The sequence below is a fragment of the Pundamilia nyererei genome, unplaced genomic scaffold (genome assembly GCF_000239375.1).
Source record: "Pundamilia nyererei isolate P.nyererei 1_Seehausen unplaced genomic scaffold, PunNye1.0 scaffold00011, whole genome shotgun sequence".
Taxonomy (NCBI): domain Eukaryota; kingdom Metazoa; phylum Chordata; class Actinopteri; order Cichliformes; family Cichlidae; genus Pundamilia; species Pundamilia nyererei.
The window spans coordinates 6,435,316-6,451,374 of record NW_005187412.1 but is presented as its reverse complement, the minus strand read 5'-3'; the positions used below and the strand labels follow the sequence as shown (position 1 = coordinate 6,451,374).

Sequence of the window (16,059 nt, the reverse complement as noted above, 5' to 3'; positions counted from 1 at the left end):
AACTTTAGCAGGTCATCTTGACCATGTTTACTTGCCTGAAAGCATTGAGCAGCTGCTGCCATATGATACTTGGATATTTGCATTAACAAGAAGTTCTACAGGTGTAGCTAACAAAGTGTGTATCATTGAGTTATGTTGGATTATTTAAAGTGGTTTGATATATATTCTATTTAATGTTCTGGCTTCTCTAACACAGGAATTTCATGTCTTCTGGAAAAAAGATTGTGTATCTTATCTTAGAAACTCTGTAGTCTAAATATGATTTTTGGGGGGTTTTTTTGTTTGGGTGTTTGACATTAATCTGGGTCCTTCTGTCTCAGTGCCAGAACCTGGGCAAACTCACCACAGTGCAGATGGGTCATGATAACACAGGGCTCTATGCGAAGTGGCTGGTGGAGTGTGTTGTGGTCCGCAACGAGATCACGGGGCACACTTACAAGTAAGCATTACCGCCTGGTGGAAAAATGAACCCGATACCGATTTGGCCAGTTGGTTGTCAAAAAATCGACTCGGCGTGCTCATCTCGCAGGTTTCCGTGCGGCCGCTGGTTGGGGAAGGGCGTGGATGACGGCAGCCTGGAGAGGATCCTGGTGGGAGAGCTGATGACCCCCAGCTCGGAGAACGATGAACGGATGTGCCGCACACCTCCCATGCAGCAGTCCCCGGGAATGATGAGGAGATTTGTTACCATCTCGCCAAACAGCAAACCAAGTGAGTTTGTAGAGCGTTTTGTTCTACAAAGAACAAAAAACCCCCTTTGATGTGGGATTTAGCTGTTCCTCACCTGCTAATGATTTAAAAGCTTGCCTTAAAAAAAGAAACGACCCAAAAACGCCTGAACGAGAAAACACAACGACAAATTGTTTTAAACCTGGATTGGGAGTTACCTTCATGTGTCTGCTTGTGTTGTCTCTCAGTATCTTTGTTGAACTTTTTTTTTTTTTTTCTTCTTTCATCCAGAGCTAAACACAGGTCAGATCCAGGAGGGAGTGGGAGAGGCCATCAATGGGATTGTAAAGCACTTCCACAAGCCAGAGAAGGAGGTGAGAGACGGCAGTCTAGACAGGCCCAAACATGTACTTCTATTATTCATCACAAATGGGGGGAAAAAAGCAGCCGTCTGCTCCGGTGGCCCCAGCCCCCCTCAGTAACTGTTCTGCCTGTATTATCGTTGAAATATAACAAAGAGGGATTTGTGCTGTTTTTTTTTTAATGATCTTATTTAGCTTGTTATTATTATTATTTTGACCTAGAGTGCTGTCTGTTAATTTTCCTCTTCTGGAGGAACTAAAATAGAACTTGATGTTGATAATTATTACATACTCGGGCAGGTGGAGAAGGAGAACTGCAATTGAAGATTTTTAAAGTGTGTAGTAACTTAGCTGCTGATTACAGGCTTTAAAAGTCATTCATTATAGTTTCAAACGATTTTTTTTTTTTACTGGGAATTCCCCTTCACTTTTGCTCCACCTCCTTAACACACCAACAGAACAATAACGTTGAAGTCTGCTTTGTATTCTCCCGTGTGTCCTACTATACTGTGTGTGTGTATATGGTCTCTTAGTTTAATGATGATTTAAATGTTTTGGAGTTCTCATTCATTTAAATATGACCACAGAGAAAGCTGTGGAGTAATGATCCTTTCCATTGTCTGTTCCTGCAACATATTTGGAAGGTGGTTTGGCATTTTAATGGGATAGCTGATCCATTAAATTGGCATTTTCAGGAAAAAACAGTCAGCAATTTTGAGGCAACTTGAAACGAGCTCTAAATGCATGCATGTATTTTTGCTCTCTCCACAGAGAGGCAGCCTGACCCTCCTGCTCTGTGGGGAGTACGGCCTCGTCTGGGCTCTGGAGCAAGTTTTCCAGCACGGTTTCAAATCACCGCGACTCTTTAAAAATGTCTTCATCTGGGACTTTTTGGGTAAGGACTCAAGCTTGTACTTGCATCCTGCATAACTGAATGACAAAAGGTAAAAAGCCTGTGTCCCAATAAAGAACAGCAACCAACTGCAGTAATCTGCAAAGTACATTGTGGTGTATGAGTACTTTGGAAATGTCTGTTGATGTTGATCGATTGTTACTCTATTGAAAAATGCTTTAATTTCAAAGAGGCCTCACTTTTTCTTTTTTTTTGTTGTTAAAGTAGACCAATGTTTTGCTGTTACCTCTCAGGTGTAGTGTGTGTGTTTAAATACTGTTTAAAAACTGTTAACTGAGTGGTCTCCTTTGTTTTACAAAAAAAAAAACCACAGAAAAGGCACAAGTTTACTTTGAAAGTGCTGAGCAGCGTGAGGTGACCCCGGATGAAAACTGGCAAACCAGAGTGCGCCACTTCTGCCGCTTCATGCGCGCCATCAACAACGCTCCCAGAAACATCGGCAAGGACGGGAAGTTCCAAATGCTCGTCTGTCTGGGCGCAAGGTAGGAAGGACCACGTATGCTGCTAATGTTTCATCTAAAAAGAGATAATACACATTAATTAATGAGAGTAATTGGGCCCATCGACATGTGACTGTGCCAAAGTTAGAGAGGTTATGTTAGTTTGGCTTGTTAGCGTGTATAAGCGTTAAAAGAAAACATCCACACAAAAGATGAGATGAAAAAGTCCATAAACTAAATAAAGGACTCGATAAACATTTAGAACACTGTTAATATTCTTGTGGACAAAAAGGAAGTTGAGTGTTCAAAGTGGATGCAATAAAACTTCTTAGTGAAGCTCGAGACATAAAACAGTCTTTGCTGATACACTGATGTCAGGTTTTAAGCATAGTGTAATGTAGTTTGCTTTTATTCCACCACAGCTTGTGATTTTTATTGAAAACTGCATCACGTGTTAAGCTGCTCTGTTAACTCCACATCTTTTGTCAGGGACCATTTGCTCCATCACTGGATCGCTCTGCTCGCAGATTGTCCGATCACTTCTCAGATGTATGAGGACACTGCACTGATTAAGGACCGCTCGCTGGTAAACGCTCTGATCAGAGTACTGCAGACTCTGCAGGAGTTCAACATCACCCTGGAGGCTTCACTCGTCAAAGGTGTCGGCATCTAAAGCCAAACCAGTTTCCCACCCACTGGACTTGACCAGGACGATCACTGGGGACCACTAAAAAGAATAACTGAACCTTTTATATGCAGGAACAGGCTTGAACAAAGGAGACTTTCTGGCTTATATTAAAGCTACTGTTAACATTTGCCATATATTAAGTGCAATGAGCCTTTCCAGATATGTTGTTATTTTTATCCTTGACGATGTTGCCATTAGATGTTCAAAAATATGTTTTCTATTACGAACCATGATTTACACATTATTGACCTACTTGTGCTATAATGTTTTACTGAAAACTGAATATTTTCACCGTTATCGTGAACTGCTGGCGACGGCTATATTTAAGGGAAAGCGAGGGATCAAAACTGTTAATATATTTTCAGAGGGGAAAAAAAAACAGTATTATTTTGTTAAATTGGTCAAGTTGCTTGCTCTGTTATCAACTCCGAGTTCAATGTCATAACGCAGAGCTTAGAGCAAATGATGTGGATGTATGCTTTGTAAGTGTGTGTATGACAGGGAAGTTTGTAGAGCGTTAGGTGATTCACCACGTGGGCTGTTACATTCAGGCCTTTCCCTGATAGAAGTACAAGTATGCAAAATCTTTCACAAGGAGCACCTTCAGCAGAGATGAAGATCCCGTGTGTGTGTGTGTGTGTGTGTGTGTGTGCGTGCGTGCGTGCGTGCGTGCGTGTGTGTGTGTGGTTTCACGCCTGTATTCAGCGATTAAGAAAAGTAACCCCAAAGTTCTCCAAGAGATGCTCGACCCTGCTTTTTGTGCGACCTGGATCACAACTACAACCTTCATGCTAACACCTCCAACCAGCCCCTTTCTCCTGCCATCATTACAGCTCTTACACTACATTTGCTGTCTTCTGCAAACATACAAAACTGTGATTATCTGAGTAGGCTTCCTGTGATGGGAATGATCTCCTGCTTCCCATGTGAGGAGCAAAAGGACTGTCGTCGTCGTCGCCCCCCCCTCGTCTCCTGATTTTTATTTTTCTTCCTTCGCATCATGTTTTCTTGCTATGCAATATCCACAAGAGAAATTAAACTCCCTGTAAACTCCATATCAGGGCGTCTTGAGATGGTCCCAGGCCCTCCTCCGTTATAGACATTTCACTTTACTGTGCAGAATAAGAGACTTGGTATGTGATGGACTTCTTACCTGTGCCAACAACGTCTGGAATGACTGTGTTGTACCCATCTGTGTACGACCCGACACACAAGCATCTTGGGAGATATATATTTTTGTTTTCCAATACAGTTGTACATTTATTGATATAGCGGTGTAATGTAGTGTTTACTAAGTGAGCAGCAGTGTACAGTGTAAAAATATATTAAGAATAAAGCATCTGTAATGCATTCAAATGGGTGATTTTGTTTTTCATTAACACATTTATATTATTTGCTCCAGGAGCTCTGGAGTTTTACAAGCTGCTAGAGAAAAACTTAAATATATGAATTTGGGCTTTAGAAATTAGATTTTTTTTTTTTTTTTTTTTTTAATGAAATGGCACATTTAACAGAATTGTTGATTAATCTAATAGTGATAATAGTATATATATTTTTTTAATTATAATGAATTTATTTACTGCCCTGAATTCAAGTAAAGTGCTTACAGTAACTTAAATGTGCAATAAAGGGAAGCTTAAATGCTTATTTAGATGTATAATTTAGATGAATGAGCTTTTTAGGTCCTGCAGTCTTGATTTGATAGCTTTTAAATGGCTGTTGTACATTCATATTTCCGCTGAATGCCTTTTCTCGGCTGAGAAAATGTAAACAAACTCTTTCGCGCCATATCAAAGAGGTGTTTTTCTTTAAAGGCTTCGGCCATGTGCCTTGTGGGATTTTGAGTTTCAAGACAGTCCGTTCACATCTAACAACGGCACAACGCCTCGCTTGTTCACTACGCTTCCCAGAATTCATGTCTTCCGGCGAGTACGCGAAGGGGTCAGCGATTGGTTGGAATCAGGTTCAAACCCAACGGCTGCACGCCTTATATGGTCATGTAAGCTCTGCGTTTTCATTCCGGTTTTTTATGCAAATGTATTCTAATGACCAGCTGTATGCAGTTGTAGTAAGAGCATGCGCAGTGCGGGAAAGGAACACGGCGAAGATTCAAAGTTTTTGTTCGGTAAGTGCAGTCTTATGTCTCTTCCACTGATATTACATTTATGAGATTTTATTTATTCGTTATGTACGTGAAGAGTAGCCGTAATGTGGTGCAGTGGTGACCTGACGTGTGCTTTTCCATATGTCACGCGCCAAACGTTTAAGACTAACAGTCTCGACAATGGGGATAACGTGGAAGTGAACGAGAGCGTGGCGTGGTAGCGAAGTAGGCTAGCTGGAATGCTAAGGGCTAACAACAATGAACCATATTTGGCGCTCTAGCGGGCAAAAGTTTGAATTTAAAGGGAAGGATGTGTTCGTTGCAACTTTTTGCATTTTGTTAAAATTTCAGTGACATTCACTAAATGCAATGAGTTGATAAGTATGACTTATTTAGAGATGCGCATTTTAACGAATAGCACGGTAGCTTTTTGTTTGTTCACTTCAGAAAGCGCCGCTTACAGCCCGCTTTTTGTTTCGGATTCCCAGCGCACACCAATCTCCTGATAAACAACGTGTAATCGCTCGCAGTCTCACTTTGTTAACGTTTGCTAGATAGTAAAATATATAATCCATGCAGTGATGTTTGGAAAAGTGGTATTAATGCCTGCTACCGAGTGTAAAACGCTGCTCGTGTGACGTCCCCACGTTAACCGAGCTGTGCTTGAAAGTTTAAGATCCCGACTCGGACCCGCATCCGCGTGGATGATCCTCAGATCTTCTTTATGTGATAAGACGATCGATAACATGGCGATATAGCGTGCGTTTAGTGTTCGTGCTGTCTTGTTTTTGTTTAGTTTTTTTGGTGTTTTGGTGTTCCCGTGACTTGACTTTAAATTCCTCAACGTTACGGCTTTAGCCAAATGTAGTTGGGCATTTTCAGATGTTTGCGCACTATTAGTTTTATGTTTCGATTAGTTTAAAAAAGTGATTTCTTGCAGGATTTATTATAATTGTGAGGTTGTGGACGGGTTTTCCTAGATCTGTATGTGTGCGCGTGTAGGGACCGCCCCCTTTTAGCAGTAGAAAGCACAACTGTCTGCAGACATCCACGGTGCTTAGAAAAGGTGGGACTGGGACAATTACCGATCGTGTGCTCATATTTTTATTCCTCCTTCCGTTTTCAGGATTTTAACCCTAACACCGACCAAGAAATAGACTATGTTTGGCTTTCACAAGTCAAAGATCTACAGGAGTAACGAAGGCTGTTGCATCTGCAAGACCAAGTCCTCCAGTTCTCGATTCACAGACAGCAGTCGATATGAGGAGACATTCAGGCTGTGTTTTGGGTAAGGGCTCGCATTTATTCATATTGAATTATCTGTGCATTCGTTTTTTGAGTTTTTTTTCTTTTTTGCATACTTTATTAATGACTCATGTATTTTCTTTTCAAGTGTGTGTGTATATATATATATATATATAAATAAATGTTTTGTATTTATTTATTTTTTTCTTTGAAGGCTCTCTGAGGATCGTGTTGGAGACATCTGCAACGCCTGTGTCTTACTGGTGAAAAGGTGGAAAAAGCTACCTCTTGGCTCCAAGAAAAATTGGAACCATGTAAGTTATATCCACTTATTGGTACTGTTAGTGCATATTTGTCCCATTCAATGGATTGCTGACTTGTTGTGTCTAACCTAATTCAGGTGGTGGATGCAAGAGCAGGTCCAGGCTTTAAGGTGACAAAACCCAAGAAGATAAAAAATGGAGATGGGAAGAAGAAAAGCAAGCTAAAGAAGCTGCACAAGTTCAAGAGACAGAGTGAGTCATTTTAAAAACATTAAACCGTGATCTATTCTTAGTAATCTTGACAGATGCAGAATACATTTTTCTTAGCCCTCAAACAACTGATTTTAAACACTTTAGCTGCAGCTCATTCTCACTGTCAATCAGTCTTGGGTTTGTTATGTTTGTCTTCTCTGGCTAATTAAAAGCAACTGCTAGCATCATCTGGTGGCTGTTTGGGTTAGGGCACGCTGTTTAGCTTCAGGCTCATCTCAGGGCTGAAAGTTAATTAGAATTAATTGCCAATTTGGGTGCTGGATAAATGTCATTCACTGATCAAATTTTATTTAAAAACTAATAATAATATAATCATGTGTAACTGTGTAGTAGGACAAAAGCAAATTCATTCCTCTAAAATCCAAAAAGTGATGACTTGGTGTCAAAAACAGTCATTGAACCATGAAGTGTAAAAGTTTTGATCAGTTTTAGAAATGGTGGCTAACTTTCTGCTAAATAAGTGATCGGTTAAATTACCGTCTTAAAATATTTAGAATTCAACAGAACCTTACCAAACAAATGTAAATATGATAATATTTAATATATTCCCTTTTCCTAAGCAGACTCTGATGCACACAGCACGACCTCCAGCGTGTCTCCTGCCCAGTCTCCCAGTTACAGCAACCAGTCAGATGATGGCTCAGACATAGAGTCCAAGCAAAGACGCTCAGCTCCCTCTATCTTCTCCTTCTTGGACCGTTCCTACTGGAAAAGGCAAGCTACTCGTTGACTAGACTGAAGAAAAAAAATTGATATCTTTTTCAAAACGAAAAAAAAGATTAAGCATTGTTTAAGTAACTTTTCACCTTTTAACTTTTTAGACAAAAGGTGTGCTGTGGGATTGTCTACAAGGGTCGGTTTGGAGAGGTGATTATTGATCCCCGGCTTTTCAAGCCCTGCTGCAGTTCCAAAAAACAGAAGACACTGACATCGCCCACGCAAGTGGCCACACACTTGCCGGACACACAACACCCAGAAGACATAAAAGAAACCTGGTGAATGCTATTGTTGTTGTTGAATTTCCCTGTTGGGGTTATCCATGGCATCTACCTGGATTTGTCTCCAGTGGTAGACCTCTCATTTCTGCTCCTCCTCTTTCCCATAGACAGTTATGTAGACCTTTTTTCCTTTGTAATATTCCTTTTTATACAGGTATTTTTTAAGATTTTTTGTAAAGAATTGATTTTTCTTTCTTTCCTTCCTTTTTATTTTTTATAGAAAGCACAAATGGGGAATAAAACCTTAAGGGCATTAGTGTTATTTATAGGATGAGGAGACAAATTTTGCTAAGGCTCTGCTTTTGACTCTGGATTATAATTTTAGTTTTTATGACATGATCATCCTTCTGTAAATACTTTGTCACCTTTTTTATACATATCAGGATTGTTTTGTTTTTCATTAGTTGTCAAATTGTGTGTAAATGAAAGACACCAGCTTTTTTGTGAGTGGCGTGACTTCAACATTTTGCTATGTTTTGTCTATTAGTGCAAATGAATCTTTGAATTTTTTAAATTTTTTTTATACAAAAATGGCTTTTTCCTGACACCGGGGATCACTAGTATAACTGTTCTTTATCGATTTAATGATCTTTTAATATGTGTATATAGATGACAACACGTAATCTTTGGACATGTATACAGCTTTAGCATGCCACAAGTTTGAAACACTCCATTTTAAATTTGTTCAGCAGTGTGTGCACATTAACTGATAGATGTGGTTCGACCATGCATGCAGTACATCCCTGTTTGTTGTTTTTTGATTTTTTTGATTTTGTTTTTTAGTGGATTTTGTAAATACAATATTTTGGCTGTTGGAACATCGAAACTTTTTTTTTTTAAACAATAACAGGAATAGAAAACCACTACGTCTGTTTAAAAGAAAAAGAAGAAAGTATAAAAAAAAAAGAAAAAATGCTTTTGTGTGTCCCAACATTGTTAAAACATGTACTTTAACAACAAGAAGAAAAGAACGGGCTTTTTTACCACATGTTCACATCTCTCTGATCAGATACATTTCTCTAAACACAACAGTGAGCAGCAACATTCCTCTTCCTGTGTGATTCATCTTTTGAAGTTGCTTTACATTTTAGCTCCCATTATCACCATTCAAAAAAATTGCTTTTAATGAAATGTGTTTGTCATGGCTGCGACTGTCAAAGTACAAACTATGCAGACGTTTTGAATGTGAGAAGTGCTCTGGGGCCGTCCGTCGCTTTTGCTACTTCAGGTGTAAAGCGATGGATCCTTGCTCAACCAAAATTGGCTTGTGAAAAGCATCCATTATTTTAGCAATAATGTTGCATTTTTTTCTAATTGTCCTAAGTCATTGTCTCACAATCATTCTTGTCTTTGTCATGTCAAAAATAATGCTCAGATTGCAGTTTTTTGCCATACTGTCTCAAATTAATACTGCAGTGATAACGGTTGCTTTTTTTGTTTTTTTACATAATTATAAGTGGTCTCAAACTAAAAGAATTGACAGGCAATGCTCTGTAAAGTTGCTTAATATATTATCTTCTGCGGCAGGGTTGTTAAATGCTGAACATGTTTATGATTCTTATTAAAAGGAGAAATGCTGCTTCCTTTTAAGCTGGAAAATAAGCTTTTTTTTTTTTTGTCCTTAGGGAGTTGCCATATTTTTTAAGAGGTACATTTTGGGATATCAGATGTGCCTTAAAGAATTATTTGATCTTTCCGTTATGGTTCTTATGTAATTTATGTTTATTTATTACAAAAACTTTTGTAACTGAAATTTTTAGATAATTGGTGTAGAGCCTTTCAGAAATTTTGTGCGCTTCCTTTGAACATGCAATGTATGTTTTGTTTTGTTTTTTTATACTGTACCACAAAGTAGTTCTGTATTACAATAAAAAAAATAGAAAAAAAAATAGAGGCCTGTCATATTTTTCTGCACCAGCAGGTGGTGGAAAAGAGCTACATTAACGCTGATGGAGCTTTTGGTCCCTTTGCTGTTTGCAGGGGTTAAAGGTGTTCCTGTTTATTGGCTAGATTGGGATTTCACTTATATTGCACAACTGGAGTTGCATTTTGATAATTGAACCTAAGTCACAGTAGGGAAAACTGCGGCTGTAAAAATCAGTATAGTGCAATCTTAGCAAATTCTACCATCGTTAGCTTATTTGTCCGATGGTAAAAGCTCATAAATGCATGTAAACGTCGATACTAAGCTAACAGCCCTGCTGAAGCAAGTGTACGTACTCCACTCTTACTCAGGTCTGTAGCTTTCACAACAACGCCTGACTTTAAAGTTAACTATTTATTTGACTGGTAAACAAGGCGTCTTTCGTGTAGCGATTATCAATTAGAACTAAAATCGTTCGTTGCCTAGCAACCACGCTTTTAATTAACGTTCGCTTCCAGGAGTAGCTAGTTAGCTAATATTTAGCTTAATGCACTCGTAGTATATATATACACACAGTAGTGCACGTAAAACATTACAACGGCAGTGAAAAAAGCCTGTAAGTATTTTAAAACCTAAGTCAACTTAAAGTTTAAACAAGACTTGGTGTGTCCCTAACAAAAACGCATATGGCAACACAGAGTTTCCCCAGTGACATGAAGCGCCCTGAGGCGACTTATGTTGTGATTTGGCGCTATATAAATAAAATTGAATTGAATTGAATTGAATTGACATCTGGTTTGCTATCTGACATGTAAACTCTTATGTTATGTCATATTTTTTATATTACATATGTAAAAATTGAGAGAACTTAATATGCAGCTGAGTCCACACTGGAAGCGATTCAAACCGATAAGGCCACTAGAGATCATTGAAAGGCAAAGACATTAAGCGACTCCGGGCGAAACGCCGAAGTGGGTGGGACTTCGGGACAAACATTTTTTATTTCAAATCCCAGGCGAGCAGTAAGGCGACTACCAATGAGAATGTAGAATATCGTTGATTGACACATGACCTTGTAGCATATTTACCACTAGGTTACCTCTAACCAGAGCCCATGAGTAAGTAATTCCAACTGCTCTGCCTCTAGCGTATTTATTAGAGGGTTACCGAGGCAACCGGCGCCTGGAACGACCACAGGTCGTCATTTTCGAAACGATGCCCTACGAGTAAATCGCTTTCAGCTAAGCAACAGTCACTGTCGACTGTCGCTCGCCTCCGTGCTACCATACACAGACACCAAACGCTGTTTAGACTTTAAAGCCACTCAAAGGAGCTTGTAAATTAGCATTTACTATAACACTTCCGGGCATTTCTTTTTTCAAAATAGAAGCCTCTGCAGCGCGCTGCCGTTGTGATGCTTGTTACACACACTTGACGCTTCCGCTTTTCTTTGGCTTCCCTCTATTGACTCAACCCTGCTTCAAAAGCGTTTTTTCCATTCTCACGTGCTCGCGCGCGCACGCACGCTCTTATTCTCACTCACTCACTCCTTTCTCTACTCAAAAGCGCCTTGTGAAGCGGATTGACAGGCTAGAATGAAAATGAGGCGGACGCTCGCTCGCGACTTCAGTGCGTACGCGTCCTTTTGAGAAAGACCTCTAAAGTTGGATCATATCACCATGGGAGCTGTTTGGGCTGCAAGGGACTTTTGTTTGTTTTTGCTCCTGTTAAATAGTCGCCAAAGCGCAGCGCTTCCAGAGTTTCGAGGTGGGACTGTAGTGAGCGTGTGTGTGTGTTGTCTTTTGCAGTCGTGGAGACTTTACGCACGCTTTTCCCAGGAGTGCGCTCCATGTCGTTTCACCAGCAGCGACTTTTAGCATTTTCTCCTAATTCCTAACAACTTTGTATTATAGGAAAAAACAGCACTGCAGTGGCAGGTTGCGCGCTCTGTGTACATAAACGTTTCCAAAAAGTTTTGTTTTTTGGCATGTTGTTAACATTCAGGTTTTCACAGGACTCCCCCTCTTTCCCCCCCCCCATTTCGACTCATACTCTTTTATTTCGTTTTTATCAGTTAAATCTGAATTTTCCGGCTTCATTCTCACAAATATGTCGCCTTTTTGTTAATTTTCTAACGTGTTTTTGATGATAATGCATTCCTGTAGATCCATGCGCAGAGGGAAGTGATGGCTGTCACATTGACGCTATTTGTCAAACGACCCAAGACTCTTATAAGTGCACGTGTAAAGCAGGTTTTAAAGGCGATGGAAAACAGTGTGAAGGTAATCATTGTGTAAATGTTTAGCCACAGATTTCTTTTCTTCCTGTTGCAGCCACACCTTGTTCTAATTGTTCAGAGCCTAAGATGTTTTAGCATTTTTAGCTTTTTCTCCCCACCCCAACCTTTATGTGTTGTTTGTTTCTCAGATATTGATGAATGTGACCTGGAGTACAATGGGGGTTGTGTGCATGAGTGCAACAACACACCAGGCAATTATCGCTGCACTTGTTATGATGGGTTTCAATTGGCACATGATGGACATAACTGTCTAGGTAAGATTAGCTTTAAACTAAATAAGCAATCTTTCATGGTAGACAGGGAGCTTGTGTCCTCAGCTGTGTAAACTCATGCTTTATAAAACGCTGAAGACGGTCTGTGTTGGTTTATGTAAGTGAATACCTCCCACCTGAAGCATTGTAAGTTGTTTACTCGTGTGATCGATTCACTGTCCTGTAGATGTGGATGAATGCCAGTTCAACAACGGTGGGTGCCAGCACACTTGTGTCAACACAATGGGCAGCTACGAGTGCCGCTGCAAAGAGGGCTTCTTCCTCAGCGACAACCAGCACACGTGCATCCACCGCTCTGTTGGTGAGTATATGTAACACAAAGTTTGAAATAGTCGCTAACTCATCTACAAAAGATTGTGTGTTTGTGGATGCCTGTGTATTGTGTAAAACTAGTGAAAAAGAAAGAGAGAGAAAGATGTGGCAGATTCTCCAAGAGACTGATGACACAATGAGGGGTGACAGGTTCAAGCTGGCTCCTGTCACTGAGCTTTCATCTGAAACAGCAACATGCTGTGGGAAAAAGGATCTCTGTGTCCCTCAGAACAAAATAAGTCAATAACTGCAACACTCTGGTCTATGCGGTCTGTGTCACAGATTAGTCTGAAGCGCCTTTGTTTCGTCTCCTTCACTGAAGTCGACTCAAATGTGACTACTTTCCACTCCATCGGGTCTTGACAACCCTTTTATATCCCAGTGGACCTATCCGCTCAGCTGTGACCCGTCCATATAAATGCTGCTACAAATCACCATTGAATATGTTGTTTTGTTTTTTGTTGTTTGGAGGTTTTTTTGGGGAATGAACTTTAGATTCTTGTTCCCTCTGTAGAGGCGCTAAGAATAACGCAGCAGTGGATGTTTTTGGCTTGTGTAGGGGCGTGAGAACAATCAGTGTCTTTCAAGTTTCCAGACTAATCTCTCAGTATGTGCGCCTTTGTGTGTAGCTGGTCAGTCACTGTAGGAGAGTTTCATTGTGTACCTCTCTCCCTCTTTCTATCCAGAGGGCCTCAACTGTATGAATAAGGAGCACGGCTGCGCCCACATCTGCAAGGAGACATCCAAAGGGGGTGTGGCCTGTGAGTGCCGTCCAGGCTTTGAGCTGGCCAAGAACCAGAGAGACTGCATCTGTACGTGCACGCTAACACTCGCAAGTGTATCGGGCTTCTTATGTTGAACTGATTATTTGCTTTAGTAGTTGCATGTTGTTTACCTTACAGTGACTTGTAACCATGGCAATGGAGGCTGCCAGCACATCTGCGAGGACACTGAGAACGGCTCCATATGCAGGTGTCACAGCAGGTACACTCTGCAGCCTGACAGGAGCTCATGTGTAGGTAAGCAGGCTGACACTGAGGTGAGACGAGGAATGCAAAACAGTGAGCACAATGTTGTAGTGAAAGAAATGCTGGGATACACATCATTTTTTTATGATTGATATGTTATTGAATTTTGGAGAAAGAGAGGACAGTATATGCCCGTGCATACAAACTGTATATACGTTGTTTTTTTGTTGTTTTTTAAAAAGCATGCTTAGGATCAGGTGAGCAGGTGGTAGGTGTACATGCATAAAAAGGAGGTGAGACAAAAATTTATCTCCATGAGCTGTTAATATGGTGAAGATATCTTTGTCATTCCAATCCTGCCTGGTAAAGATAATGTTTCCCACTCCATAGCCAGCCATCCAGCAAGCACATTAGACCACTCTGTAATCTAAAACACATCACATCAAATATCCTCTATTATCTTTAATGTCCTCACATCATTTTCCAACCAGCGTGCAAGGTTGCGAAGTGACATTGCAACATTTTTCCAAAGATGCCAAATAATAAGCCCATCCTAATGGTTCAGCCTTAAAAAAATATGGCGCTTTGAAAGCAGTCATGCTCTAAGTGTCAACTGACCCAATAATAAAATAACGCTGTAGGCTAGATGAACTTTTTTTATGACTTAATTGGAGTCATGCTTTCAAATCTAGATGATGTTTACAGCATTTTAAAGCTTTAACAAAGAAACACAAAACATGTATACAATGTTTTAACCTGACGATAATTGTTTTTACATACATATATACTCATTTATGTTCAGTATGTAGCAAAATGGATCTAGATTTCAGCCCAGGGTGGGCGAAGTCCAGGAGCTGCCTACACTATTTTTTTTTTCTTCTTGCGTTACGAGGAGGCTACCCTTACGAATGGATAAAATTAGAGGATCCCTCTTTCTCTCTATCAGTTCTCCTGTTAGGCAGCGTGCATTTTTCCACACAGCAGTTGTAAAGGATAAGGATCAGCCGTCAGATAGCGGGTAATATCTCTCCTTCCAAGCCAGCAGTGTGTGTGAGGTCTGGGCGTGTCACTGCGACGTTGTCTCCGTGATTCACTTTTCTGATCTGCCGTGTTATCTGACACACACCAAGCCACCACAAGCTGAACATCTCAAGTGTCAAAACACATCTGCGCCCTGATGGCTGGCATAAACACTCACTGAGGATAACAGTAAAGCATTACTCTGGTTTTGTGTGTCACAGAGCGAGATGAAGCCACCACAGAGTCCTTGGACCACAATGCCACGTCCTTTACAGAGGTGGACAAGCGGGTCAAACGAAGGCTGTTAATGGGTAATAATAAGACTCCCCCAGTTTTGAATTTGTGTGGGTTTTTTGGGGTTTTTTGGTTGTTGTTTTTTTACGTGTGAAGCTTCCAGGAAGCCCTCAGGAGTGGGGAGAGGAGTTTATTTCTAGCAAACTGATACATTCCTCAGTCTTTTGAGCAAACTGTGAAATGGCTGCATGCTCACTTTCTCACCGCCGATCTCACTTGAAATATACACGTATGTGACAGTGTGGTACATTTCACATTTTCCTTCCATTTGGAAAGGAAAGCATGTGAATCTTTTCTTCTATGTTGAGTATTCATCAGTTGTGTGATTCTGGGTCACTCAATACATGTAAAACATTGCGTGATTGGTACTTTATTAGGTATGCGGTCTCATCCGGTGAGACTGTACAGGTCAGCCCTAATCCAAACATCTCAGTGACGTTAGGCGCACAATATTGTTAAATTCTGCACGTTAATTTAACCTTTTAAATCAGTGGACGAAATTGTTTAAAGGGTACTTTACAGGAAATCGTTTTATTCTGCTAAGTTCTAGTATTTTGTCACAAATGGAAAGCACAGCATTCCCCACTAGGAGAAAGGTCTTTTGCATGCAGTGATAAGACGTGTTGCATTTTTAGAAACCTGCGCCGTGAACAATGGCGGCTGCGACTGCACCTGCAAAGACACATCCACCGGCGTGCGCTGCAGCTGCCCCACTGGCTTCACGCTTCAGCCAGATGGGAAGACGTGCAAAGGTCAGACTGCCGTCTTCACAACGAGGGATAGTATCTTAATACGCTAACAAACCTGCATGTGAAAATGCGTTCTTAGAATCTCACTTGTTTCACCCGCAGATATCGACGAATGCGAGGTCAACAACGGCGGCTGCGATCACTCCTGCAAGAACACCATCGGCAGCTTTGAGTGCAACTGCAGAAAAGGTTTTAAGCTGCTGACAGACGAACGCTCCTGTCAAGGTAGACGTGGCTTCTGAACTGCAGGAGCAGTAACAGGAACTTGCATGAACGAGATAATGATGACATTTACAACATCTCTCTCTTGTTTCCTTTTTTTTTTT

General features: G+C 40.6%; 3 protein-coding genes across 12 annotated transcripts in view; all 3 read left to right on the top strand.

Annotated features, from left to right (window-relative positions):
• dennd5a (DENN/MADD domain containing 5A) overlaps window positions 1–4,428 on the top strand; it is a 33,823-nt gene extending 29,395 nt beyond the window's left edge. For all 6 annotated transcript variants that reach the window (XM_013908517.1, XM_005724330.1, XM_005724333.1 and 3 more), the window contains 6 exons: window positions 321–439; window positions 530–711; window positions 961–1,043; window positions 1,803–1,926; window positions 2,258–2,426; window positions 2,874–4,428. In XM_013908517.1, coding sequence (XP_013763971.1) covers window positions 321–439; window positions 530–711; window positions 961–1,043; window positions 1,803–1,926; window positions 2,258–2,426; window positions 2,874–3,057 — 861 coding nt within the window. In that variant the 3' untranslated portion in view covers window positions 3,058–4,428. The remainder of the gene's footprint in view (window positions 1–320; window positions 440–529; window positions 712–960; window positions 1,044–1,802; window positions 1,927–2,257; window positions 2,427–2,873) is intronic.
• A 680-nt stretch (window positions 4,429–5,108) lies between these two features.
• Window positions 5,109–8,121, top strand: sinhcafl (SIN3-HDAC complex associated factor, like). The gene is made up of 6 exons (XM_005724328.2): window positions 5,109–5,197; window positions 6,303–6,464; window positions 6,636–6,735; window positions 6,822–6,936; window positions 7,521–7,671; window positions 7,779–8,121. The coding sequence occupies exons 2-6, from the start codon at window positions 6,337–6,339 to the stop codon at window positions 7,954–7,956; spliced, it is 672 nt and encodes a 223-aa protein (XP_005724385.1). The 5' UTR covers window positions 5,109–5,197; window positions 6,303–6,336; the 3' UTR covers window positions 7,957–8,121.
• Window positions 8,122–9,913: 1,792 nt separating this feature from the next.
• The window catches only part of scube2 (signal peptide, CUB domain, EGF-like 2), a 20,930-nt gene continuing 14,784 nt past the window's right edge, over window positions 9,914–16,059 (top strand). For 2 of the 5 annotated variants that reach the window (XM_013908491.1, XM_013908489.1), the window contains exons 1-9: window positions 11,268–11,586; window positions 11,985–12,101; window positions 12,247–12,372; window positions 12,557–12,691; window positions 13,389–13,514; window positions 13,605–13,721; window positions 14,912–15,001; window positions 15,620–15,736; window positions 15,836–15,958. In XM_013908491.1, the coding sequence (XP_013763945.1) occupies window positions 11,499–11,586; window positions 11,985–12,101; window positions 12,247–12,372; window positions 12,557–12,691; window positions 13,389–13,514; window positions 13,605–13,721; window positions 14,912–15,001; window positions 15,620–15,736; window positions 15,836–15,958 (1,039 nt within the window). In that variant the 5' untranslated portion in view covers window positions 11,268–11,498. Of the gene's footprint in view, window positions 10,191–10,840; window positions 10,938–11,267; window positions 11,587–11,984; window positions 12,102–12,246; window positions 12,373–12,556; window positions 12,692–13,388; window positions 13,515–13,604; window positions 13,722–14,911; window positions 15,002–15,619; window positions 15,737–15,835; window positions 15,959–16,059 lie in introns of those variants that run through there. The other 3 variants (XM_013908492.1, XM_013908493.1, XM_013908490.1) reach the window with 3 other exon arrangements.